At 35.7% G+C, this 26,808-nt stretch overlaps 1 protein-coding gene across 1 annotated transcript in view; it reads left to right on the top strand.

The window, feature by feature from the left end:
- Positions 1 to 26,808, top strand: part of LOC149793235 (uncharacterized) — a 101,490-nt gene that overhangs the window by 64,958 nt on the left and 9,724 nt on the right. Inside the window, exons 12-17 of the mRNA XM_089968968.1 lie at positions 16,512 to 16,572; positions 19,075 to 19,159; positions 19,794 to 19,841; positions 20,782 to 20,861; positions 24,691 to 24,762; positions 25,975 to 26,161. Of these exons, the coding sequence (XP_089825094.1) occupies positions 16,512 to 16,572; positions 19,075 to 19,159; positions 19,794 to 19,841; positions 20,782 to 20,861; positions 24,691 to 24,762; positions 25,975 to 26,161 (533 nt within the window). The remainder of the gene's footprint in view (positions 1 to 16,511; positions 16,573 to 19,074; positions 19,160 to 19,793; positions 19,842 to 20,781; positions 20,862 to 24,690; positions 24,763 to 25,974; positions 26,162 to 26,808) is intronic.

The following is a 26,808-nucleotide window of genomic DNA, read 5'->3' on the forward strand; positions in this document are numbered from 1 at the left end:
ACTATACCCAGACTATAAGATCACGAATCTGCTGGATTGATTAAGATTCATTGAACGTCTATCAAATAGCAACACTATACAGTGATCTTCTATTCAACACGCAACACCTACTATACAGCACGCCATTTGCAGCAACAACTGTCCACGTATCTACTACCCAACACCCAGACTATACATCAACACCTCTTGAGGGAACAATATCCAACGAGTTACTATCTGACACCAATATATACCATCATCATTGAGTATTCAATTCCCGTTGATCTAGTCAAACTCACACACCTCCGATACGTCACAGCCACTACCAAACACCTCAACCATGCCATGTTCAACGATAAAATGCTCACATATCTACTATCCAACACGCACTACAACATCTACACACCATTGCAATGATCAACATTTGGACATATACTTTTAACCATTCAACATTTACTAGTCAACAGTGCAATATAAGTCTCTAACACGTTCAAAATGTTATCAATACTTCACACCTGCTAATTAAGGGAAGGATATAAAACAAAGTGGATGAAAGCAAAAGTTATACCTGTTCATTGATATATTTTGATTTAGATATATTAATTTATTTTTAATTCATAAATATTATTTTAGAATTTTATGTTTAAATTTTAAACTTTACAACTCGAGTCCCACTTGCAAGATTTGATAGATATAAAAATGGGAAGGTTGACCTATCCATATATTTCTTTTAACCTTTTAATGATTTTTAGCAACTGCATTTAAATGAGTTTCTTGCAGTAATGTTCCTGGTAACGCCTCTTTATTCCAAAACCGATTCCGAGGATATTCTCACACATGTACCTAAGAGTACCTCAAAAACGATGTTTTGAAAGTTATGTTGAATGTTGGAAAGTATGATAGGCCATGCGGTCGCACCATTAATATAAATTATTTACTTACCCAGGATTACCTGCGTGGTGGCGTGTAGTAAAACATATAAACCAAAACATTACTGTCAGAAACCAAATTCATATGATAATGTTAATGAGTCTCGAAAAACAACACGTGTTGATCCCGTCAGGGAAAGAAGTTCGATTGAACATCTATTAGGACAAAAAATACTTGTGCCAAAACCATTGTTCTGTTACTCATGCCAAAGAATTAAAATACGTAGGAAAACGTGGAAATGCAATTAAAATTCCACATGCAGAACTTGAATAGGCAGAAGCGAACAATCGTGGAAATCGTTGACATTTACATTACATCATTGTAAAAAGGAAACCAATGATGTATGAAGATAATTCTAAATCTTTCACGACAAAACAAAATCATGCCACTTACGATTATGGCAACGCAAGAATCTTAGTTGGAAGAATGCAATTTCGTGTGTTTATTACTACTATTTCAAATCTAGTTTTAAATCGAAGACTACACTGATCTGAATAAAAATTATAAGTAACGGATCCCATACTTTAAGCAGTAATCAGAATGACTGGCTGGACTCCAATCATTGATCAATGATCATATGTTTCAGGGTCAGTTACCTTCACCTTTATTCAATGGCAATCTAAGTAATGCAGGTCTCAACGGAGTTACATATAACTATCCTTTTCAAGTCAGTCACTACACTGTTTCCATGGCAGACGTTTTCAGATAAGGCGAGACGTTGTGTAATAGACCCTTTGAACCTAATTTAATCCTGAAGAATTATTTGACATTTAACGTGACCCTGAAGCACATCCGCAATTAGTTACTAGCAGTACAGATGGTATTAAATACGAGAGTTATGCAGAATACTACGACTGTCAGGACACGATTTCACCTAGATAAAGGCAGTGTTGAATGAAGTTTCCAACCCTTAACATCTGGACAAATCCATGTGAAAATGTGGCATAATCCACATGTTGACAAACAAGTGACAGTAGTAATCGTCTTTGCTGGATTCAACAATGCTGTTCAAATCACTATTTTCACAGACATGATCCTGCAGTACACAAAACAAATTCATTTATCTTAAAGTCTTGGACATAAACGTTCAATAAAATGACATACAGCAATCAAAATCAAGTCAGAGTGGTTAGGTAGAAAACGAACAGTTCTTTTACTATACCAAGAATTACACAGTCGGGCTCAACAGTTGCTTGAGACAAGTGACTTTTGATTTGTCAAGTCGAAAAGTTGCAGTAAGCCTTGAAGCTTTACCTCTTATCAAGTAAAATAAATCGGTGAACGACTGTTATAAAAACTTTCAAGACTACCAAAACCCAATTGACTGAAACTAAACGCATGGGAGGTTCTCTTGAAGCAGTGGAATAAATATTATTCCTACACCCCCACTTACCTGACGGAGCAGTTGAAAGCAAAAGGCATATTTTAAATTATATTCTAATATCAGATGTCAAGTCTTTCTTAGAACTATAATCAACGAATGCGTTGCGATCATATTACCTCCTACGACACTGTTTGGGTACAGACCCATAGGAACCAGTGTCTGTGCAAAACCTGAACTCCTTCGTCTACGTCGTTAACACCGACGACAATAAATGCATTGAGTGACTGCTTTTTGTAATTACCATATTGTAAAATATGTTGATTCGCATGGATTACACCGACTCCATCAAAGACAATATCTTATACTTAAGTAGAAATAACAGTTGTTTCGACCCTATTTTCTCAATGTGAGATTTAATTGAATTGTTTGTGTAATTGATATAATTGTCAGGCTGTTGTTCTTAATCTCTTTTAAAAAATAGGAAACGAGATTTTCCTGTCCTAGGGATCAGACTAGTACAAATTTTGAGAATCAGCTAGCAATTAAATTAGGTGTAAAGCATTCAAGATTGTTATATATTAGATCGTGGTTGGAAACTCGTTTTCAAACTCAGTTGTAGAGTAGTTTTTATTTCATAGTTTAAACATACCTAATGTGCTAAATTGTGAAAATGGGGTCGGATTTCAAGTTCTTACAACATTATATGAGCCATTCACATTGCAAATATAATGGTACACGCGAATCTAATACAAGAAGCTTGGTATAGAAATCCCAAAGGGAAAAAGGTTTATTACAAATTAAGAACTAACGGTTTAAAGAAGGAAAGACGATATCAGTTGCATATAAACAATGATGTTATACAATTTTCTTTTGGGAAACATTATTAAAGGCTTTAGAACCATGCTGATATATCGATTAAAGAATTTACGTTCTCCTGTGGAATGTTCGAGTCATATTGCATAAGGATATCGTTCATTCGCTTACAATATTTTATGCTTTTTCTGGAACTCAGCTAAAAGACTGTTTGTCCTAATACAAGTAGTCAGATACATTAATAGTTACAGCTTGTCACATACCACATAACGTTTACAATGATGCAATGCCATACGAACGCAGACTATATCGATTATTGGTTCTTACATGCTTAATGCACCATTTCGGTTTAGACTAGTACACAAGACAAAAAAGTCCAGACTGTACTAGTTGAAAAAAGAAACGCAGATAAAAACAATTAGCCTTTCTCTGCGATTCGTGTTTTCGAACTGATTTAGTCTCCTAGTCTGGAAATAATTAAAGGAATGCGGCAACCTATCACTGCCTTAGTTATAAAATGTACAACTAATGGTTTCCTTAATTATAAATTTACAGCCTATATTTGCCTTAGTTATACAATTTACAACCTATTACTGCTGTCGCCGAATAAAAACTGAGTGGGTCTTTGGACTAAATGAATAAGACAAACACAATGTGAGAAAGATGGAAATTTATGAATGAATTAAAAAAGATAAATATATGATGTAAAAATACAATGATTCTCTCACGCTCTCAACATACGATTTACTCAAATCACACTACACAACATTCACACATCGAAAATAAACCAAAAATATTAAATCAAAATGAAGTACAGATCCAAGAAACCTCATGGACTGCACATACGCTTCAAACAGTATTTTACACAATAAGAGATTCACATGATCTCGAATATGAATTCTATTAAGATTCAAAATAATCTTATGGATATAAAAAATGCAATGGAACAACAATTGATCCAAATGTATACCTCTTGACCCCTTGTACAGTCGCACGATTCCTTGGGTTGGTCCACACTCTTATCGACCACTCGCACCCTTTATGAATCCACCACGAGTACAGTCATACGTTACACGTACAGACAGCATACAGCACTTTTTCAATTTTGCTGCGTCTACGTCCGTGGCACAGACATACGTACATACATATATACGTATCGACAGCACGTAGCATTAAATGTTCTGGAAACTCCAGATAGCTCTAAGCAACTTTAGACGGCTTCGGACAGCTTCAGACCGCTCTAGTCATATTCACAGTCACATTGACAATCACACTTCATAGACACAATCACAGCGACAGTCACAATCAGCTACAATAACAGTTAGAATCAGCTTCAAACACAGTCAGATACAATAAAACCAAATTGAACATAATAATAGTTTCTGTATAATCTCTAGATATATGATAATACTTTAAATCTGCGTTGTAATAAATACGTTATTACGCGATAAGACATTACAAACCGAATAAACTTCGCATATCAAATAAAAATGTAAATTTAACACTTACCCCTATGGCTGGAGAACAATGGATAGTGTATACTCCTTGACGTGATCCAAAAACGACCAGTGTGGTTTTAGAAATTGGTCTTACTTAAATCCATAGAAGAGTGAATACAAGTCAGGGTAGAATACCCGTGCATATCATGTTAGTCATGTTACCTCGTCACAAGCAATCTCTGGCTAGGTACATGTTAATACAGTTGCTTACCTGGAAAAACACATTCACCCTAGATAACGTTGTACGCATGTACAACGAGAAATAGTCGAATTGTTTTAAGACAAAACCAAATTATTTCTTTGCCTAATTCTGTGACAATACCTTATCCCTAAGAGAAAAAAATAAATGTACACATTTTTTCTAAAACCGTCACAGAATAAAAGAAAAATAACTACTAACGGTATGTTACACTATTTACACGGGTAATACTGCAATCTGGATTTTCTATACTGGGTAAAAATTTATCCAAATTTCCAATCATGCCCTACTCAAGTAGTCTGTCCCTATATTTTCAGCCCCTATTATTGCCTCTACACGGAAGCGATATGATTGTAGTGTCAGCGCCCAACGCATCAATCGAGCGTTAGCGACCTTGGCTTTGTTAAAATACAGTGGGGTTGGTGATCAGTCCCGAGAACGAAATCTCTCCCAAAAAGATATGCATGATTTCTTCCCAATTCCCCACACTACGGCCAAACACTCTTTCTCAATAACTGAATAGTGTTTCTCCCTGGGTAGCAATTTCCTACTCGAATAAGCTACGGGAAACTTATTGCTATCTTGCTCTTGCAGTAAAACTGCTCCCAACCCATTTTCCGAGGCATCTGTTCTTAAAATAAAGGGTTTGCTAACATCTGGCAATTGTAATATAGGTGCACTGATTCGTTTCTCTTTCAGCGCGCAAAAAGCTCTATCTTGTGGTGGTCCACACTCTACTTTGTTGGTTTGCCCCTTCTTTGTCACATCAGACAGTGGGCTGGCAATGGCTGCAAAGTTTGGTATAAACTTTCTATAAAACCCTACTAGACCTAGAAACGAACTAACTTGCGTTTTGTTGTCCGATTTAGGTGCGTTCCTAATCGCTTCCACTTGCTTGGGGTGAGGTTTCAACTGACCCGAAGCACTGACCCTATGACCCAAACAATCTAAGTCTGTATAGCCAATACTGCATTTAGTGGGTCTCACTGAGGTTCGCTCTGCGGAGTCTATCGAAGAGTTCCTCCAAGACGGACGCGTTTTCACTCCAAGTATTCGTGTACACAAATATGACATCTACAAAGCTATCAACGTTTGCTAAACCTCTTAGCAATTTGCGCTTCAAACGACAACAGGTGGCACTGGCACCTACTAACCCGAATGGCATTACCTTGAATTGATATAATCCCTTCTGGGTCGCAAATGCTGTAAATGTACGGGACTCTTGAACAATGGGAACCTGCCAATATCCCTTGGACAGATCTAATTTGGAAATCAATCGGTTGCCCGACAACTTCGCAAATAGACCCTCCATATCTGGCATTTGTTCCGCATCGAACACCGTGATTTTATTTAACTGTCGAAAGTCGATACTGAATCGGTTCGTCCCATCTTTTTTTCTGACTAGCACTACAGGAGAAGAATATGGCGAGTTGGAGGGTTCAATCACCCCCCGATCTAACATTTTGCTCACCTCTTCGTCCACAGCTTCTCGTGCGTTGTATGATACCAGATAACCTTTGATTTTAATGGGGTCAGATGTATTCAATTTAATTTTGAGGTCTACCAAGGTTGTACAACACGGTCTGTTGGTGAATGCATCCGAGTATTTAACCAAAAGCGCATTAATTTGTTGACGTTGGTCTTTGGTCAACTCTGCACTCACATCGACTTGACCTACCCCTTCCCTTGCAACACCCAAGGGACCCTCAAGGGAAACCTCGTGTTCTGCTTCTCCCAAGTCGTCGTCGATGACTGACGTACAAACGACATTCAAGACCCCTTTTTCTACATTGTCGATGTCTCTTGATGTACAACTTAAGCATGTTAGCATGGAATGTCTTTAAATTACCGTCTATGTCAATTTTATAGTCCATGTCATTCTTGACCTCCCTAACTTCGTAGGGACCTTTCCACTGGACTAGTAACTTATTTTTGCTAGTAGGAAGAAGCAAGAAAACCTGATCTCCTACAAGAAATTTCCTATTTCGCGCTCTACGGTTATAATACTTGGCATATCTGCGTCCCGATTTCATTAATTCGTCGCGTGCCATCTGACATGTACTTTCCAGTTTATCTCGCAGATCTAACACGTACTGGTAAGTAGTTTTATTTCCTCGCTCGTGACGTCACCTGTCCACAGTTCGCGTAGTATCCGCATCGGGCCTCGAACTGTTCTTCCGTACAGCAATTCGAAGGGTGAAAACCCTAAACTTTATTGCGGTACTTCACGGTACACGAACAGACCGCGTTAAAATAGAGGTCCCAGTCTTGCGAACGTTCCGCGCACATCTTTCGTAGCATGCTTTTTAGGGTACCATTAAATTTCTCTACCAGTCCATTGCACATCGGATGGTATGGGGTAGTGTTTAGCTGTTTGATTGATAACAGTCTACTTATTTCACCCATGAGGTCGGAGGTGAATTGGGCACCACAATCCGTAAGGATTTCTTCTGGCATCCCTACCCTACTGAAGATGTCAACCAATGCTTCAGCCACCCGTTCCGTTTCAATAGTTGGTAACACTACAGCTTCGGGATATATGGTTGCGTAATCCACAAGACTAAGAATATACCGGTTCTTCCTTTCTGTAACTGCTTGTATTGGACCTACAATATCCACCGCCACTCTTTTAAACGGTGTATCTATTAATGGCATCTGTCCCAAGGGCACCCTTGTAACCCTTCCCTTACATACGGTTTTCTGGCATACGTCACAAGACCTACAGAACCGTGTGACATCGCCATTAACAACAGGCCAGTAGAATTCAGCGACTACTCTACTGGTGGTATTCGCCTTACCTAGGTGTCCTGCCATGCTAGACTCATGGGCCACCCTAAGTACTTTAGATCTGTATCTCTGGGGTACGACCACTTGCCAATACCTCTTACCCTCCGGAGTGATAAACTCCCTATGAATTAGCCCGTTCCTACGAACGAATCTCGAGCTGCCCCACCCTTGCAGTGTCTAATTGCGCCGGACGCGATTTTCCCAATAACAGTTTTGATGGATTCGTCACGTTCTTGTTCTCGTTTGAATTCATCACGCGAAATTCCGGAGATCGATTCAGGGACTATTAATTTCTGAAACGCGTTTTTCTCTCGTCTGGTTTGCGCTCGCGTTTCAACTGCCTGGGCCAAAGGTGTCCTGAAATTTGCTATGGTTGGAAGACGGGAACCTTCAACATTACCGATCGTCAGATCTTAAATAGGGTTTTCCATACAAAGGGCATCTACAGTTCCGGTTAGAAAAGGTGTTTCTACCGTGATCCTTGCTACGGGAATGCGTCCGATCGTTTGATCGAGTAGCATGCATGGGGACTCCCACCTGAGCATTTGGTTATCCTGCACGAGACTACGTTTGATCACTACCGCCGTGCAACCGGTGTCACGTAATGCTACAACTTCTCGACCGTTCACGAAACCTCTCGCGGTTGGTACTCGCGCTTCCGGAAAAAGAAACATGCCAAGTGTATGAATACCTGGTTCTACCTGCACCATATTACCAGATGTACTTTTACTCTGTATAGCCACGGCTACCTTATACGAAAGTCCCTTTCTCTTAGGACATTTTACTTGAATATGACCCTATTCCTTACACAAGAAACATTGTATACCCTGACGACCCGTATCCCTAACTGACCTACTTGCCTCCGCTGATTTCACAAGCACCCTAGGCTACGGTTTCGTAGACTGGTTTCCAGACTTAAAGTCTTTTGAAACCACGTTCTGGGTTCCCCCATGAGCCTCGGCATAGAAATCGGCTTGTTTAGCCACATCCTGTACGTTTGAATAGACTTTCTATTTCAGAAACTGACTTAGTTCCCACCCAACTGTATTAAAAAATTGATCTCTGAGAAAGAAATCAGTCAACCCTTCAGACGTTTTCACCGCTTTGCCGCATTCAATCCACCGCTGAAAATAGTTCGCTATTCTAACGATAAAGTGATCAAAGGTTTCTCCCTTCTCGGGCTTGCTACACCTGAACTTTTTACCAAAACCCTTTTCAGTCAGCTCGTACCTTTTTAGAAGTGCTTCCTTCAGGACGTCGTATTTGAACACATCGTCTCTAGGAAGTCGCGAGTACACGTCCAGCGCTTTACCTTTTAATAAAGCACTGAGATGCAGTGCGTAGTCATTTCGACTCCACTTCTGGTTCTCGGCATACCGCTCAAACCGATGAAAATAACTATCCATGTTATCTTTCTCATCGTCAAAGGGGGGTAGTTTGGGACCCTTTAATTTACTAGAGGCAGCATCATGTTCTCCTTTTCTAGCTGTTGCTAACTCTACCTTACGTTCATGATCTCGTTGCCTTAATCTTTCTTCTACCTCCAAAGCTTCTAACCTTGCTTGTTTTTCTAACTCTATCTTCTTCTTCTCAGCTCCCCTTTCCCATTCTATCCTTTCCCTTTCGGCCTGTTTTTCTAGTTCTATCTTCTCCCTCTCTAATTCTGCCCGCCTTTCCTCTGTTTCCCTCTCCCGGGCTTGTTCCTCCTGTTCTAATTCCATCGCCCTTACCATTTTCATCCTTCCCCCGGGCTTGTTCTTCCCTAACAAATTCCCTTAAACGTCCTTCCTCATACCCAAGTTCTTTGCCTAAGGCGACCAAGTCCTTATGGGATGACATGATTAATAGTAACAAAACAGATTTAATTTTACAAAATAAACTTTTCCTAATGAAGGCAACCAAAACAAAAATGAATAAGTATTTATACTAGACCTAGAAGTACTAAACAAAATAAACACCTACTTGATTATTATCTTGTCAAGAAGGTCACACTCGAACATAAACAATAAGTGTTTACTTTCACAAACAATATGATGACGATTCACTTAATCCAAAGATCCCACTTCTGACACCATTGTCGCCGAATAAAAACCGAGATTCACATAATCTCGAATATGAATTCTATGAAGATTCAAAATAATCTTAAGAACACAACTAAGATTCAAATAAATCTAATGAACATAACGAAGATTCAAAATAATCTTATGGATATAAAAAATGCAATGGAACAACAATTGATCCAAAAGTATACTTCTAGACCCTTTGTACAGTCGCACGATTCCTTGGGTTGGTCCACACTCTTATCGACCACTCGCACCCTTTATGAATCCACCACGAGTACAGTCATACGTTACACGTACAGACAGCATACAGCACCTTTTCAATTTTGCTGCGTCCGTGGCACAGACATACGTACATACATACATACGTATCGACAGCACGTAGCATTAAATGTTCTGGAAACTCCAGATAGCTCTAAGCAACTTTAGACGGCTTCGGACAGCTTCAGACCGCTCTAGTCATATTCACAGTCACATTGACAATCACACTTCAAAGACACAATCACAGCGACAGTCACAATCAGCTACAATAACAGTCAGCTACAATAACAGTCAGAATCAGCTTCAAACACAGTCAGCTACAAACACAGTCAGCTACCATAACAGTCAGCTACAATAAAACCAAATTGAACATAATAATAGTTTCTGTATAATCTCTAGATATATGATAATATTTTAAATCTGCATTGTAATAAATACATTATTACGCGATAAGACATTACAAGCCGAATAAGCTTCGCATATCAAATAAAAATGTAAATTTAACACTTACCCCTATGGCTGGAGAACAATGGATAGTGTATACTCCTTGACGTGATTCCAGAAACGACCAGTGTGGTTTTAGAAATTGGTCTTACTTAAATCCATAGGAGACTGGGTACAAGTCAGGGTAGAATACCCGTGCATATCATGTGAGTCATGTTACCTCGTCACAAGTAATCTCTGGCTAGGTATATGTTAATACAGTCCTTTACCTGGAAAAACACATTCACCCTAGATAACGTTGTACGCATGTACAACGAGAAATAGTCGAATTGTTTTAAGACAAAATCAAATTATTTCTTTGCCTTATTCTGTGACAACTGCATTAATTATAAATTTGCATCATATGTTTGCCTTTAGGTATGCAATTTACGACCTATATTTGCCTTATTTATGCAATTTACACGATACATTTGCCTTAGTTATAAAATGTATAACCTAGATTTGCCTTAGTTATACAATTTACAATATATAACTGCATTAGTTATAAAATGTAAACCTATCACTTCTTCATTAAAAACCTTGCAGCCTGACAATGCCTTAGTTATAACATGTACAATCTAACCAAAGCTGCAGGAATAAAGTATAAGCGGCTGCAAATACTAACAAATTCATTTCAAATGACAATGAGAATTGTCGAATAAAGGAAGTCTTATTTCAGTTAGAGATTAATTATCTATGCATGAAATCAGTTTTTGTGTGCTTTTTTTAATAGAGCACGATTTAATCGAAGGCAGTCGTATACAGTCAAATCGCAAGGTATCCTGAATAAAATATGATACATGTAACTTTCTCAATTATTGAACGGTAGAAAAAAGTTGCTGAAATAACAGTTGGGCAGCGGTTCCGTGTGTGACTAGTATATGACCTTTTTGGTTCGCTTCGTATTGTTCCATGTGCTGTAATTTGCTCATCCTAATAAAGTTTCGCCATTAATTTCTACCTATTGTGTGAACACGATATATAGTGAATAATAGAACAAACCAATGTGGAATGACAGGTGAAAGTAATTGCTGCATTTCCTTGCGATAGGCAATGTGAAACTCTATATTTTAACTACAGGTATGTATCATATTAGAGGGATTTGTAACTATTTACCTATTCCCATTTGATGAAATTATTGTATGACAAATATCATTCGAAAACGCAAATTACTGATAAATCTTTTATTGGTCTTCATCGATTTGAAAATATTTCACATCATTCATTTCTTCATACAAATGTATGGACCTTTAAATGATATGAGTTATTGCGACATTTCTCCCTAAAACACTATATTGTTTTACATAAATGTATTGCACAGCATTGACATAAAAGTCTAACCGTATCAGTTAACTTCAATATTTCATGAATTCAGCCATTAAAGCAATAGCAACAGCTAATATGCTAATAAATTGAAGTAACTAACAACCTAAGCAACATTACCACTACAGTAATAGCACCAGCCAATTACTAATGGCAACAACAAATAATAATAATAATCTTATATTACGTGCTTAGGCTCGAATAAACAGTAACACAAAAGAGTGAAAACAACGAGCTTTAGAAAATATAACAAATAATGTATTTCCCTGGAAAAATACTGTAAAAAGGAAGAAATATGAGAACTTACAGTTTCCAGAATCAATTCGGAAAATAATACAAGAATAATCTACGAATACAATTTATGAAGTCCTAATATTGAAGTGTTCTAATGATTCCAAGTTAGAGTCAAGACAAATAATCCAAGATGGAAGGCGATGACATATGCTATATTACGTACTGTGTTGACGTCTACAGTTTCTTGTTGAAACATAATAATTAATCATCCGGTCTTGACAATCCAAATAAACGTTTCAAGAAAAGTACTTGCTCAAGAGTTCTTTATGAATACAGTAATATTTCCAGAGTAACGACATCATCTTCTGGAGTCCAAATAATCTGAAGAAACATTTACATATAATTCAAAAACTCAAAACTTCAATATTGGTCACAACAGAAGAAAACAACTTACCATCAAGTGTTTAAAAGCCCGGACTATAAGAACTCTCTCTCTCTCTCTCTCTCTCTCTCTCTCTCTCTCTCTCTCAATATCACTATTAATACTAAGAATTTCCCCTCCTAGAAGTTGTTTACCTGATCCTCAATCAAGGCCTGGAACTAAGTCAAAAATAGAAACAAGTGTTTCCATTATTAGGCATTTATGGAAACATTCAAGTCAAACTGAACTTTCTGGAAATTATCAAATTCCTAGTAACAAAATTACATACATTGACATGTAAAAAAAATAAAAAGACCCCAAAACCCACAAACAATCAAATAACATCAAACACAACTTAAATCAAATATATGTGATAATAATACTACTACTACTAATAATAATTTGATAAGTAGAGAAATAAAAGATAAGCCAAGATCACGCGCTGTTATTAACCGCAAAAGAAGATTGGGTTTTTCGTTACTGTATATACACGACTGTATACGCTGGTTGTATATAATTTCCACAAGGCCAAAGTTAAAGTGTACTAAATCACCTCGACATTGGTTCAGTACAGGTTAACAATCTGGAACGAAATGAAAATTGCAGATATCTGATATAATCTTTCTTGATTTCATCCTCAGAAAAATGCGAGCAGTACCTCATTATTATAGAGATTACATGCCGATTTGTGGGTGCATGCGTTCCTCTGAACAGGAACTTATAAACCCGAAGAAGAACATAGGGTTCATGTTCTATCACTGACAAACATGTTGATATTCTCTGAACTATCGTGAGCATCTCAAACTATAATATCAATCTGAGAAGAAATCTTTAGACAATTTTAGTGAAACTGGGTTAATTGTCAGGACATTGTCAGGAAATTATTTTCCAATCATATTGTTCACTCTTCTCTCGAATAAAGCAAGAAAAACCAATGATACGGCTTCATCTTTTCACCTAATTGATGTATGATAATTCAGATGCCTTCTTGCTTTACACTAGTAACTTCGTTGGAGAGACTTTACAGCTGAGTACAACTAAAACGTATGTACCGTGAATGCAAATACATTGAAGACATACAACTTAGTGATATATGACAGCCGCTTAGCACTATGTTTTTGACAATGTTTGTTTGCCGATAGCTGGAAATGTATATTGCAAGCATTTATATCACAATTTTACAATATTATTATTATGTTCATTATATTATTGTAAAAATATATATCGAGGTAAATGAAAGCATAATGGCTCAGAATATAATCGCAGCTCCTCCCCTCGCCTCCTCCCAATATTTAAAGGTCACCACCTTGCCCAACTAGAATTTATGTGTATGTTTTTATTGCATAAGGTGTCATCTAAAAGCTGCAACTAAAGTGGGATGATTAAGTTTACGCTATAGAAGACACCGTGTAAGGGATGTTACTCTGACATGAGAAAGTTTTTTGATAAACAAAGACAGTGTAGACACTAAAGCCTACAAATAAACAAACAATTTATTTATATATAATACAAAGTGAAAACTCTAAAGACACATTATTGTGAATTAATTCCCGAATTATCCTGAATAAACCCAAATGGTCTATCACAAAAACAAAACTATACAATGTTGCCAATTAATTCCAATTGCAATTATCTTGAATGTCCTGATGTACCAAGAATCTTGATTGTCCTAATTAACCACACTGATATAATCCATAATGTCTTTGAATGCGTTTACAATAGTCAATGACCACTTTGTAATTCCAATGAATAATTTAAATAAATTTTTCATCCTATATTGTATCTAAACACAGGTGCACAAGATTGCAGAGACTGATTATAAACATGAATCAATTAGTGTTTACAAAAGCCTTACAAACATATTTCCGTTAACCTATATCGCAGTAGATTGCTCTGGACAACCCACATTTGCGATGGAAATCACCACCAAAGTGTAAGAAGTTCTCTTTCAGACCATTCTAAGCTCGAAATCAAGATTAGTCTTTGAAAGAAATATTTAGCAAATCACTTCATAAATATGATACAAGTCAGAACGAAAAAGCCGCCTTCAATCACCGACAAATATTAGGTGCACGATATAGATATACAAAACAATATTGTATGTAAGACAATGACAGAACTGTTTTCCATGACACGGTTTTTTCTCGGTATTTTGCACATTGCGTTTTCGTCCACCACCACCACCACCCCTCCCATTGCCAACGAAGTCTCGTGTTGCAGTTCTAGTATAAAGATTGCCGACGAGTCTCAATTGTCTATCTCCTTTAATCATCACTCTTTCACCAAATATATAAAATTGTTTGGAAATAAAATCTACTTTGCATATCAGTGGAAACGAAAATATATGAGAAGAAATAAAGAAGGATAAACAATTAAATTATTAATCGTATGTTTTTGAAGAGTGATGTGTTTTGTACAAGTATTTAGTGTTGTCTATCCTTCTTCATCGTGACAGATTCTAGATCGACATATTGTTTTGTGCTTGAAAGCAATTACATTACTTATATGCACGATGGTTCTAAAATTATACTAGATGCTAACAACGGTATGAGAACCCAGTGACGTAATAACAATGCCAGAGACAGCTACAAGTAGGTATACATGTAGGTCAATTTTCTAAATGTTCAAACAATTGTTTTGAGGTCAGTCGTCACGGATATCACGTTCAGTCCAATTGTTTACAGTATTTCTAGATGATAACTGACCTTTATAATATACCATCGCTACTGAGTGTTCCCATGTTGAATATTGAGCCAATAATGCCCAAAGTTAGATGCAATACTCAATCTTAGATAATTCAAGTATAAAATACATTTTGATTATTTTTTATCTCAGCAAATAGTCTTTCATTGATGCTATATAGTCAGCAATTTTGTGTATTTCAGCTTAACCCAAACTAACCAGTAACTGCTTGTTGACGGTCCAATTTTGCAAGCTGTTTTAGGTTCAACAACATAAATATGTCACTTGTTGTTTGTGACTGCTACTGTACTTATATATAAGAATCAATCAATTAATATCACAGTTGGACTTATAGAACTTATAGATAAGGCACAAATGCAGCTATCAGTCAACCAATCTCGTTTTAATTCAGCTGATGGTCAATGGTCAATGTGGACTACGTGGAGTGTTTGCAGTCAGACATGTGGGATCGGCGAAACACGTAATAGGCACTGTACGTGTGATAACCCCCAACCTGCTGTAGGTGGTAAAGACTCTGTTGGATAACCTTATCAATCACAGCGGTGTGACGGCCTGAGTGGTCAGCAAACAATGAATGGTACTTTTAGTATCTGAAAATATCAACGCTGCAGAACGGGTCAAATTATATGACTTAGTACTGATAAATTGCTGTATCCGCATCATGTCTTTGGACAGGTTGCTCACTAAGGCGTAATACAATGTGATTGGCGAGCCTGGTTTAAATTATTCCGAATTGTTTTGCTTTTATCATTGTCTTTCCGTCCGAAGCAATAATATGTATAAATATTCCCCTTCCCACAAAAGTATGACCACCGTTGTTCTGAATGGTTGGAAATAGTACACGAATGTTAGTATTTTTAAAATTGCGTATAAACACAAAGAGTATTTAAAACAATAATTGATCATTGTATGTTGAGTAATGTCAACATTGTACATATACTTGTTAAAACTTTCCGTGCTTCCAATTCAGACCAAGAAATGCAATTTTTAGTTCAGTCATATATACTATTTTATTGGGACAAATCTCGACGTAAATGATATGAAATTAATGCCATTTTTCATTTATAGGTGTTCAGTTAAATTTCCAGTTTGTCTTGAGACAAGGTCAAACATTAAACCTGAGCCACGTAGTTTTGATCTCAAGATGACAGTTTCAGCAATATATTCCGTACATAATCTGAAATCCAGAATAAACTGGTCGTACATTTGTGGCTGTACAACTGCCTTTTAAATATCACTCACATATATCAATGGTGCAGCGAAAACATCTTGCTTTCGTACAATCCGTCTGTACAGCTTACATCCTTAATGTTAGTCTGCCCCAATAAAGTCTCTAGTGATGTTGCTTAAATTTTCCATGATGAAGAATAATTATATTGTGCAGGAATATTTGAATACATGTAGATAATCTAATTAGATTTTCCTGCCACAAAAGCTGTAAAAAAATGTATTGTTAATACATTTTGGCAAACATTTAGGTCTTGTTCTGTTTTAGTGATAACGTTTTCTTGCAAAAGTCACTAGATATAGAAAATCCAAGTTTGGCACCCATGTTGGTATGTATAAGCAGATGACCACATTCTGTTTTCAAATCCCTCAAGTATATTTATGATTGTCATGATTTGTTTGAACAATTTTAAACTCCTACAATTTAGGTGATGTAGATCTTCATTACAAATCTAGTTATTTGTTGTCCGAGATTAATATCAAAATCTGGTTTTAGTAATCGATTATGAGTTGCATTATTGCTCCTGACCTTTTGAAAGAATACTTTCATCATTCTTCATTAACATACACCATTTACATAACCCGTTGATCGATAAGCTTCAGTCTTCACCGTTATTATCTTATCGTTTCAGCTATTTGGTTTTGATATCCTGGTCGATATGAGACTTTTTATAATGTTTAAAAGAGTATACATATCATATTTTGGTTGGCGCTAAATAACCTAACACTGCTGATGTGCCGTTAAAATACAATCAAACAAAGAAACAAACTGAATTTATATAGAACGTTTATTCGCTCCAAACTGGACTATGGTTGCATTGTTTATGGTTCAGCCAGAAAGTCAAATTTGAGAATGCTTGATCCAATTCATCATCAAGGAATCAGACTCGCTCTGGGAGTATTTGAAACATCCCCGTGTGAAAGCCTTCTCGCTGAAGGGAACGAACCACCTTTATCACATTGTAGAGAAATGCTTTCCGAACAGTATGCTCTCAAATTAAAATCAAAGCCTCTGAATCCTGCTTTTTCGGCAGTTTTTCACCCCAAATACAAAGCCTTATACGAACATAAACTAAACGCAATACCATCCTTTGGCATTGGCATATCATCCAGTCTTGACAGTACAAAAAGTGATCTTTCTAAAATTCAGAAAAAGTCAATTCCCGAAACACTACCCTGGCTACTTAAACAACCAAAAGTACTTTTTCAACCACACGATTGAAAGAAATCAGAGACATAACCTTCCATCTTTCACAACTCTTACCATGAATTCCTCACCGAATTTAAAAACTACACAACACATGTTCGCTTACCAAATGGCACATCAATTTTTTACGCCAAAATCAGAGCAATAGACCTTGCTCTGCAATATATCGATAACAAACGTATTTTAAACAGCGTCATCTTCTCCGACTCCCTATCAGTACTTTACTCACAACACAATAGAAAACTTGAGAACCCATTGTTGACCAATGTTCTCATCAAAAATGCTAAACTGACTACCTCCCACAATATCGTATACTACTGGTTATCTAGCCATATTGGTATTAAAGGTAATAAAAAAAACAGATCACGCTGCTAAAATGGCCTCATCTCAAGAACCATCTGATTTTAAAATACCGTATACTGATTTTAAACCTAGTATCAAAAAGACTTTACGTCAGAAGTGGCAGGAGTCATAGAATGATGCAGTGAATAATAAACTTCACGCAATAAATCCAACCCTAGGAGAATGGTATCCTTCCTACAGAATCATGCGTATGGAGGAGGTTGTCATTGCAAGAACCCGAATTGGTCATACCTATATAACCCACTCCCACATACCAAACGGTGAAGACCCACCAGAGTGCGTTTCTTGCAATGAACCATTCACCGTTAAGCACTTTATGATAGAGTGTTTCGACCTGCAACCTACGCGCAATCAGTAGTACAATGTGCATGACATGAAGGAACTTTTCGATACAATAAAAATCACTTGTATTATAGAGTTCCTGAAGACAGTGAATATTTACTCTAAACTCTAACTTTTATGCTATCACCTACATCAGTTTTATGCAATATATATATATATATATATATATATATATATATATATATATATATATATATATATATATATATATACCGTCACTTTTTTAATACCTTTTCATCACTCTTCATTAACATACACCATTTACATCCCCCGTTGATCGGGAAGCTTTATTTTTCACCGTTACCATCTTATCGTTTTATTTTCAACTATTTGGTTTTGATATCGCTGGTCGATATGAGACTTTTATAATTTTTAAAAGATTATACATATAACATTTTGTTCGGTGCTAAATAGCCGAACAGTGCTGATGCGCCGTTAAAATAAAATCAATCAATAAATCAACCATTTTATAGATGATGTGGTGGGTGATTTTCGGCTGTCTACATTATTAGCTAAATAAGCAGATTATGTTGTTCTATGCTAAACGAGTTAATACAGCCTATCAGAAACGTATGGGGCCACACATAAAGTTCGAGTGTTTGAGCAAAACCTAACCAAGGCACGTGGCGCTTTCCTTGTAACTTTTGTCTGGACAAGAAAGGCGGTTCGAGTAATCACGGATATACAAGCCAAACGAGTTACTGACAACTATAAACTACAAAATGCCATTTATGGTGTTAAGAAAACAGTAGATTAAATCTCCAGGCATAAAGGAACTGTCAAATACCCAATAAATCGAGCAACACAATAAAAACTTTAAGAAAGAGTAACATAACTGATTTTACATCCGATCATAGTTTGTCTGTTGATGAACGCAAGCAATGGATCAATGTCCACACTATCTTATCTCGTATAACAGTCTATCAAACATAACGTCAAAGTATTCTACAATCATGCATCACGAATTCACCTAATGACCTCTGATACGACAATGTCAGTGAACGGTAAGTATTAAAGTATTGAGATAAAGTAAACTAGTTTATGTTTACGAAGTATCCATGTTAACTTAAACCACTACATCTAATCCAGGAGTGATTTATTGGCTAAAAATGAGAATGACAGAAGAAACGTGATACCTGATTATTAACTTTGACTAGTAAGTCGTGGTAGTAGGCGCCCAATCTTCATACAGTTCGGCACATTTATAGATCCCACGCCACAAACAAATGTTAGGTTACTCCAAAGATGGATCAAATGCTGTTCATACGTCACATATTTAAACTACCCATTAACGCCAAATCGGTCTGTTCTAAATTCATGGTTTTCGAGCAGACAAGGCGCCCATTAACATTTACTGTGGGGCATGTTTACGCAAGACACATGCATGAAGATGAGAGCGAAATGTAGAACATTTGTGTCGTATTAATACTTCCTTTGCGTCCCACGATATTCCTGAGACAAGTGGTACCCGATGGAATATATTGTTTGTTTATTTCCCACCCCTTATATCTAATTGCTCGACAGAATGATTAAAATAAATTCTGACTTCCCATTTTGTCGTTCATGCATTTTGATTGTTCATAGCATAGGCCACATTGTTCGTTTTATAACCACATCACTCTCGTTATTCATTTTCAGTGTTATCGTCTGTTGGAGTCATTCTACTGCTCGTAGTCTCACACGCAGGTAGGTTTTTGACGATCAACTACCGGGTTCTTTTTTGGAGAACCCGAAAGGGAGAAATACTTGAAATGGTATATTTCGCTCCATATTTCACCACATTTTATTTGTATTTGGAAATCAACAGATGATACAACGTCATCATGTCGGCCTCTAATTAGAAATTAGAAATTGTAAACATGTCAATGTATATACTTCGTTAGTGAGTGTGCCTGATTTTCTTATACAAGTAATAAATATACATTTAGCAAGGCGTTGGTTTCAAACTGTACACAAACAAAACATTTACACACACACACACACACACACACACACACACACACACACATATATATATATATATATATATATATATATATATATATATATATATATATATATATATATATATATAAAGAGAGAGAGATGTCCGCAGAATAGTGTATTGTGACAAATTAGGTCTTTCCAACCATACCACGATCTGCTTTTCACATTATTTCCATTCCTAAACAAACAATATCAGCTATTTGATATCTCACTATGAAATATATTCGGTAGTAATGTAGGAAAAAAATTAGATAGAGAGAGAGAGAGAGATTTATAGATAGAGAGAGAGACAGATAGATGGATAGATATCATATCATATCATCCAGGTTAGAGAAATTTGAGATCGTACTCTACAAGGATCCGAAGCATTGTCAAGAATCTCCGTAAAGTACGATTTAGACATTCCCCAACATATATGATACCATTATTTCCTTACATTTACTAAATTACTTAATGTTTTTTATCATTATCCCAGTATGGTCTATGAATAGTAGTTTCTCTCTATCTATATATCAATATATATATATATATATATATATATATATATATATATATATATATATATATATATATATATATATATATATATATATATATATATATATATATATATATTCTGCATTCTGGTTGTATATGCTAGGTGGATACAAATGCCTTAACTGCAGTTCTATCGCCCGACCTCAGGATTGTGATAAAGTCATCTCCTGCGGGCCTCTTCAGGTGATTTCACATTGTCCTAACTGTCTTTGGTCTACATATCCTTATATGTATACTGTATATTTTTTATTCAAATTGTTTCTTTTGTGTGTAGTGTGTTATTAGCTTCTTAGTTTGTCAAGTTACCAGTCATTTCGATTTGATTGTATCAGTAGCTACCCTTTCTCGTGATACCGTGGCATAACAACGGATGAATTAAAGAGCTTAAGCCTTCGAATGATACATCTTGGTACAAAAAGCATGTCCCACTAAAAAAATATCAAAAGAGCGCGATAGTTTGTATATTGACTGTTGTTCCCAAGATGTCAATATCTCAGTGAAAAACATATTGTATGCTTTGTAATTCGATTTTCTTAGAATTGGTCTGGTAGACGGCGCACTATTTATTCCTCTAATTTTGGGAGGCAACAATAAATTATACTTTTGGATACTTACGCGTGTGTGATACCAAACTCTTCCCCTTAGAGTTTATTTTTGTCATATTTAGGTTGACTAGTAATTTAGCAACTTTCCTCACGAGAGTGCAGACTTGTTAATAGCAAAGAATAATCAATAATATACATTGTTAGTAAACCAGTCTCTCAATTAACAAAGGAGCAAATGTGTTGCTAAAGAATAGATAAATTACTTTAAAAATTGTACAGCTATGTATTGCCTTGTCAGACTGACTTGCCACTATTTACCAATGTATCTATCTATCTATCATCTATCGATCGATCGATCGATTGATTGATCGATCTATCTATCGATCTATATACCTACCTACCTACCAACCTAAACCAGCCTCATTCCCAATCCCACCTTACCAGTAAGAAAAAGTTCGTATATGCGGTACAATTGGCTTAGTATATTCTGGTATAGTTTCACTTCCAAAACGATCTGCCGAAGCGATTTTCAAATTGATAGTATCGTCCGTCATCATTAATGAAGCTGTGTAAATTTCAAAATGTTTGCCCGTGATTCAGCGCCAGATGAGATTATACCACTTAATCACTGTATCTCAAGGAATGACTACAAACTGTATTAATGTTGTTTAGGAAAGACGTAACTATAGTGCGAATAACCTCACGGACTGGTCAGTTGGGATGACAGATTCAACTACTTACCGACCTGTGATACTAGCTTGACAAATTAGGTTGGGTAAAAAAACAAAATATCTGTTTAAAATATCAATGGAAGATTTTACTAGATTCTCGCTTTGTAAACTATTACGGAACCATGCGAGAGTTCGAGTTAAAAGTTTCTCAAAGGCGGATTTTTGTAGAAAGACGACGACGTGTTTCGATTTTCTTGGGAGATATAGCTAACAACTGTCACGTCCAACTCAATGTACCGGAAGCAAAATATATACTTTGATCAAGTTTAGAATGTATGTGCACCTATTGGTCTCATTATACATCTTAGCAATGCCATGCAGCCCGATTTGGCTGAATTCAATTATGAATGATGATACGGAGACAAAGATAATGGGTAGAATACGAATTGAATAGTATGATGACGGCTTGGACTGGATTGGTATAGTGACAATGCGAATGTAATGTTAACAACGTCAATAGGTTTAACATTATGGATATGTTTGGGGACATAGGTCATTAATCATTACGTATGCTGATATGGGAATAATGCAATGGTTGATAAGTGCAAAGACTGTAATGACTTTCATGGAAATTTAACATTGATATTTAAAATATTTTTTTCTCGAATGCACGAGATTACGTATAAATCCCGAAACTAAACCAAATTTACTGACGAGTAAACGTATGTTTCTACAAATAAGCGTGGTTAATAACAAAAACATTTAAAAAAGATATCTTCAAAAGATACAAACAAATAAATTTGAAAACTTGCAAGAAAAGATTTTTGAAGGGACAAATACGATATACTGGACGTTCGCAGATTTAGAAAAGACTTTTGACCGAGTGCCAAGAAAAGCGAAAGCAGTAATATCAATTATTCATACATGGCTGAGGCTATTAACGTAATAAAGTGAGTGGAAACTATCAAGCTATCGTCGTAGTTACACGTCTCGTAAATAAATGCATTGCATCACACATGAATGTCATGTCATATTTCAAACGTTACTTTATTTATATACACGTATCTCTAAAATATATTTGTAATGCTTCTCTGACAAACAGAACTACGAATCTGATTATGAAACAATAAGCCAAATGGTATGAGGACAGGGGTAAATTATCATTATCAAATATTCGAATAATTCAGGAGGCTTTCGCTGAAGCGTGATGAGAATGATATAGTTGTAAATAAATAGACGACGAAGGTTTCGTCGATAATATCAAAGCAGAAAAGAGAAAAATTAAATACCGATCAAGTCACGTTTTCTTAGAAGAGCTACATTCAGCCTTCTTTTTTGACTATTGTAATCGATTATGGGGAAATAATCTGATACTAATATTAAGCAAGTTGTTCGGATGCAACAAGAAAAATGTTAAATAATATAATCTGAATAAACCTCCCCGTTTGTTGGTACCACACTACCGATTAAAAAAACGAAAAGCACCAATGCGATAAAAGATGCATCGAACATAGTCGGTCCATTTATTGAGTTACATTGTTAAACCTGATTATGCCCATCCCAAGGGTTGGCTAACACCGTTATTGTGTGTGCTTTGCTTTCGAAACTGATATTGTATGTGCTCGCCAGTCATTTCCAGTGTCTGGACAAGACCATATTTATTGATGGGACTTATGCACAATTATACAAGTCTGTACACAGAATGAAAATACTACATCGTCTGTTTCTACTATTTACAATGTTCGATCAAGAAAAGATGGAAAAAAAATGACAACTATGAATAGACCTATCACGCTGATTTAACAAGTGGTGTAATTTCTATGCTCATGTTTTCATAGGGATATAAATCTAAACTCTCAACATTTTGGTAATTTATGGTATTAACGGCAATTTATGGTATTATCTGACATTTACCGAATAGGATTAAGTACATCGAACTGGGAGGATTATTCAGACTATAGACGGACAAACTGGAAACCAGGAGCCATAGGATGCTTTAAAACTCCTACCATTTCAAGAAGAACTTCTTCGAAGCTCATACTAATGTGAAATGTATTGTCCGCCCCGGCTAATTTAAGAACTATATTTCAATACAGAGAAACCATATTGGTAAACAATCTTTTTACTTTCAAGGGTAGTTATATGAAGCACTCTTCCAAAACAAACCAAAGAATTATGTCGCAAAACAACTTTCACCGTATATGTATTAAATGGATGACATTCAAATCCTAATCATTAACTGAAAGCATATCAACCTCCTATAAGTACCTTTGTGCACAAAAGTATATCTCTGAATGTGTTACACAAAGATACACACACACACACACACATATATATATATATATATACATATATATATATATATATATATATATATATATATATATATATATATATATATATAACATAAAAATCATTTTAAATTCATGTAAAGTTTTGCAAACACAACTGTTATTCTGTTTAGTTTGCTTGTCTTGTCTATGTTTTGTATTTACCTTTGAAAAGACTCATTCAGTCGAAAGAGCTCAGAATAGTTAGATGCTAGTTTTTGCTCTGTTCGTTTTCAGTTTATTGCATTTATTTTAATCAATCCCTGAAACCCGTGATTTATATACATATATATTGTATGTGCTATATAAGTAGGTTATATGTGTTATGGAACTAAATAAAGTCTTTATTATTATTATTGCTATTATTATTATTGTTATTATTATTATCATCATCATCATCATCATTAGTATTTTTATTGTTATTATGACTATTATTATTATTATTATTATTATTACATGCAAACAGAAATGTTTTATTCAAGTGCTTGTGTCATCGACCCATTATGTGCATTACAATCTTGGATGCATAGAAGATACGGTGAGTATAACTCTGTGGTTATTTTGTGTAACCAATAACCAATACCGATATTTGGTTCCGGTTTAATTGGGAAAAAGTGTTTCATGCCCATAAAATAATTATGCAAATTTAACACATTCAGGCCATTTACGTAATGCGTGCTGTTGTAACTAATTAATCCTTCAGTATTATCTAGGAATTTTGTATCCGAAATCTCGCTCACCACTTAGACCTGAAGTTAACTCATTCTGTTTTTCTGTAGAACCTGAAGCCACGAAAGTGACTTATTTGCAAACGATAAACTACGAGAGATATATTTTGCATATTTCTATTTCCTTGACGATATAAATACTAGAATACCTGAAACCATTCAAAAGTAATATTTCAAGACACATGAGACATATAAACTATGTCCACTCCAAAACATTTGCAAAACAGCTTCTTTGAAAATAAAGAGTATTTAAAAAATTCCAATACCTATTCGAACGACACGTTACCTAACTTTGAACAGAACGAACTGATGATAATGATAGTTTAGGGTTATACGGTAGTAGGAGTAGTTGTAGTAGTTGTTGTTGCTGTAGCAGATGCAATAAGTATTTCCAACATATTCACCTGTAATGTAAATACATTGCTATTTTTGTTGTAATTATCTGACAATTTATCTGTCATTAAAACGTTTGAAGCCTGAAATATCGCGATTCTAAAACGACGTCGGTAACCAGACTAAATTAAGTATAACAAATGTTTCCAGCTTACGTATAGCACAGATGCATATACTGACAAACATAATTTTCCAAGTCTATGCTAAACTTATTTTTTGTTGCTTTATTATTATTATTATCATTATTATTATTATTATTATTATTATTATTAAAGTCTTCTAGTTCGTATCTTTTCATTATTTTAGAAAGGTTTGCATGAGTATTCCATGCTTTAATTATTTAGCTCTACCTATACATAATCATTGAGTGTGTGTGTGCGAGTGTCTTGAGGAAGGCTTATATATAAAGCTTGGCTATGCTTCAGAGTCGACAATCAGAATGTAGACAAACTAGAATTTAAAATACGTGACAAGCAACGTAATTGGTCAGCTGCCTACCAGTATGAATTGTTATTTGATATTCAATGACAATCGATTTTTATTTTTGGCACTAAAGTTCAGTTCTCCCCAAAGTTACGTACATGCAATATACTCACAGCATTGTGTAATTTATGTGTACTTTTTTTTAGAACTGTCCAGCTACTCAGGGTCGCAAAAGAGGTGGCATACATGCATCAAATATAAAAGAGCCTCAGGACAACAACGACATCGCCATACACATCGACAGTCAGTCGGATAGCTATAATACGGACATTGTCATTTGCACTTCGTGTTGTAACAGCGAACTCTGTAATATTAAAGGATGTGCCGCACCAGGTCTGAACCACCTTCCTGTTTTCCAAAGAGTAGAACCTGTCCATAAGTGTATTATCCCGTTCCAGCTATCTTATGGTAGAACGAATATGTTTTATTCTGGTTTAAAGATGACAATCTGGTTTTGTCGAAAGTATATTTGGTCTCTCAAGGGTGGCTAACATACGTCATACATGGACTGTCATTGATTAAGTTCAACAGATCTCCGTTGGACATTGATATCAAAGAAGGTGTTGAAATATAACACCAACTGATTGATTTCATGGTTTATAATTGTCAGGCTAATTAATATAGGATATAATTGATTGCAATTATTAGGAATCAATTCAGTTTGATGTAAATCCTATATCACATTTAACCTTTTAGCATGTAGGTTATTAATCTAATAAATGTAGTTGCAAAAGCTCACCAGTCAATGATAATCCCTTTAAGAAGAAATGCTCCTCGATGTTATATAAATGCCTTAGTAGCAGATTTGATTATAAACAAGCTATCGGCAGCTTGTGACTTTTGAAAAGATATACGTGCATTATTCAACTTTCTAATATACAACAAACGATTGTGATGGAGGAGCAAAACGGCTTTCTCTAATAAATAAATGAACAAAACAAAAACCTCAGTATGTATGCTGTACCATTCGTATGCCGATA

Source organism: Sinohyriopsis cumingii, chromosome 8 (genome assembly GCF_028554795.1).
Source record: "Sinohyriopsis cumingii isolate HCF-2022 chromosome 8, ASM2855479v2, whole genome shotgun sequence".
In the NCBI taxonomy this organism is placed as follows: Eukaryota; Metazoa; Mollusca; class Bivalvia; order Unionida; family Unionidae; genus Sinohyriopsis; species Sinohyriopsis cumingii.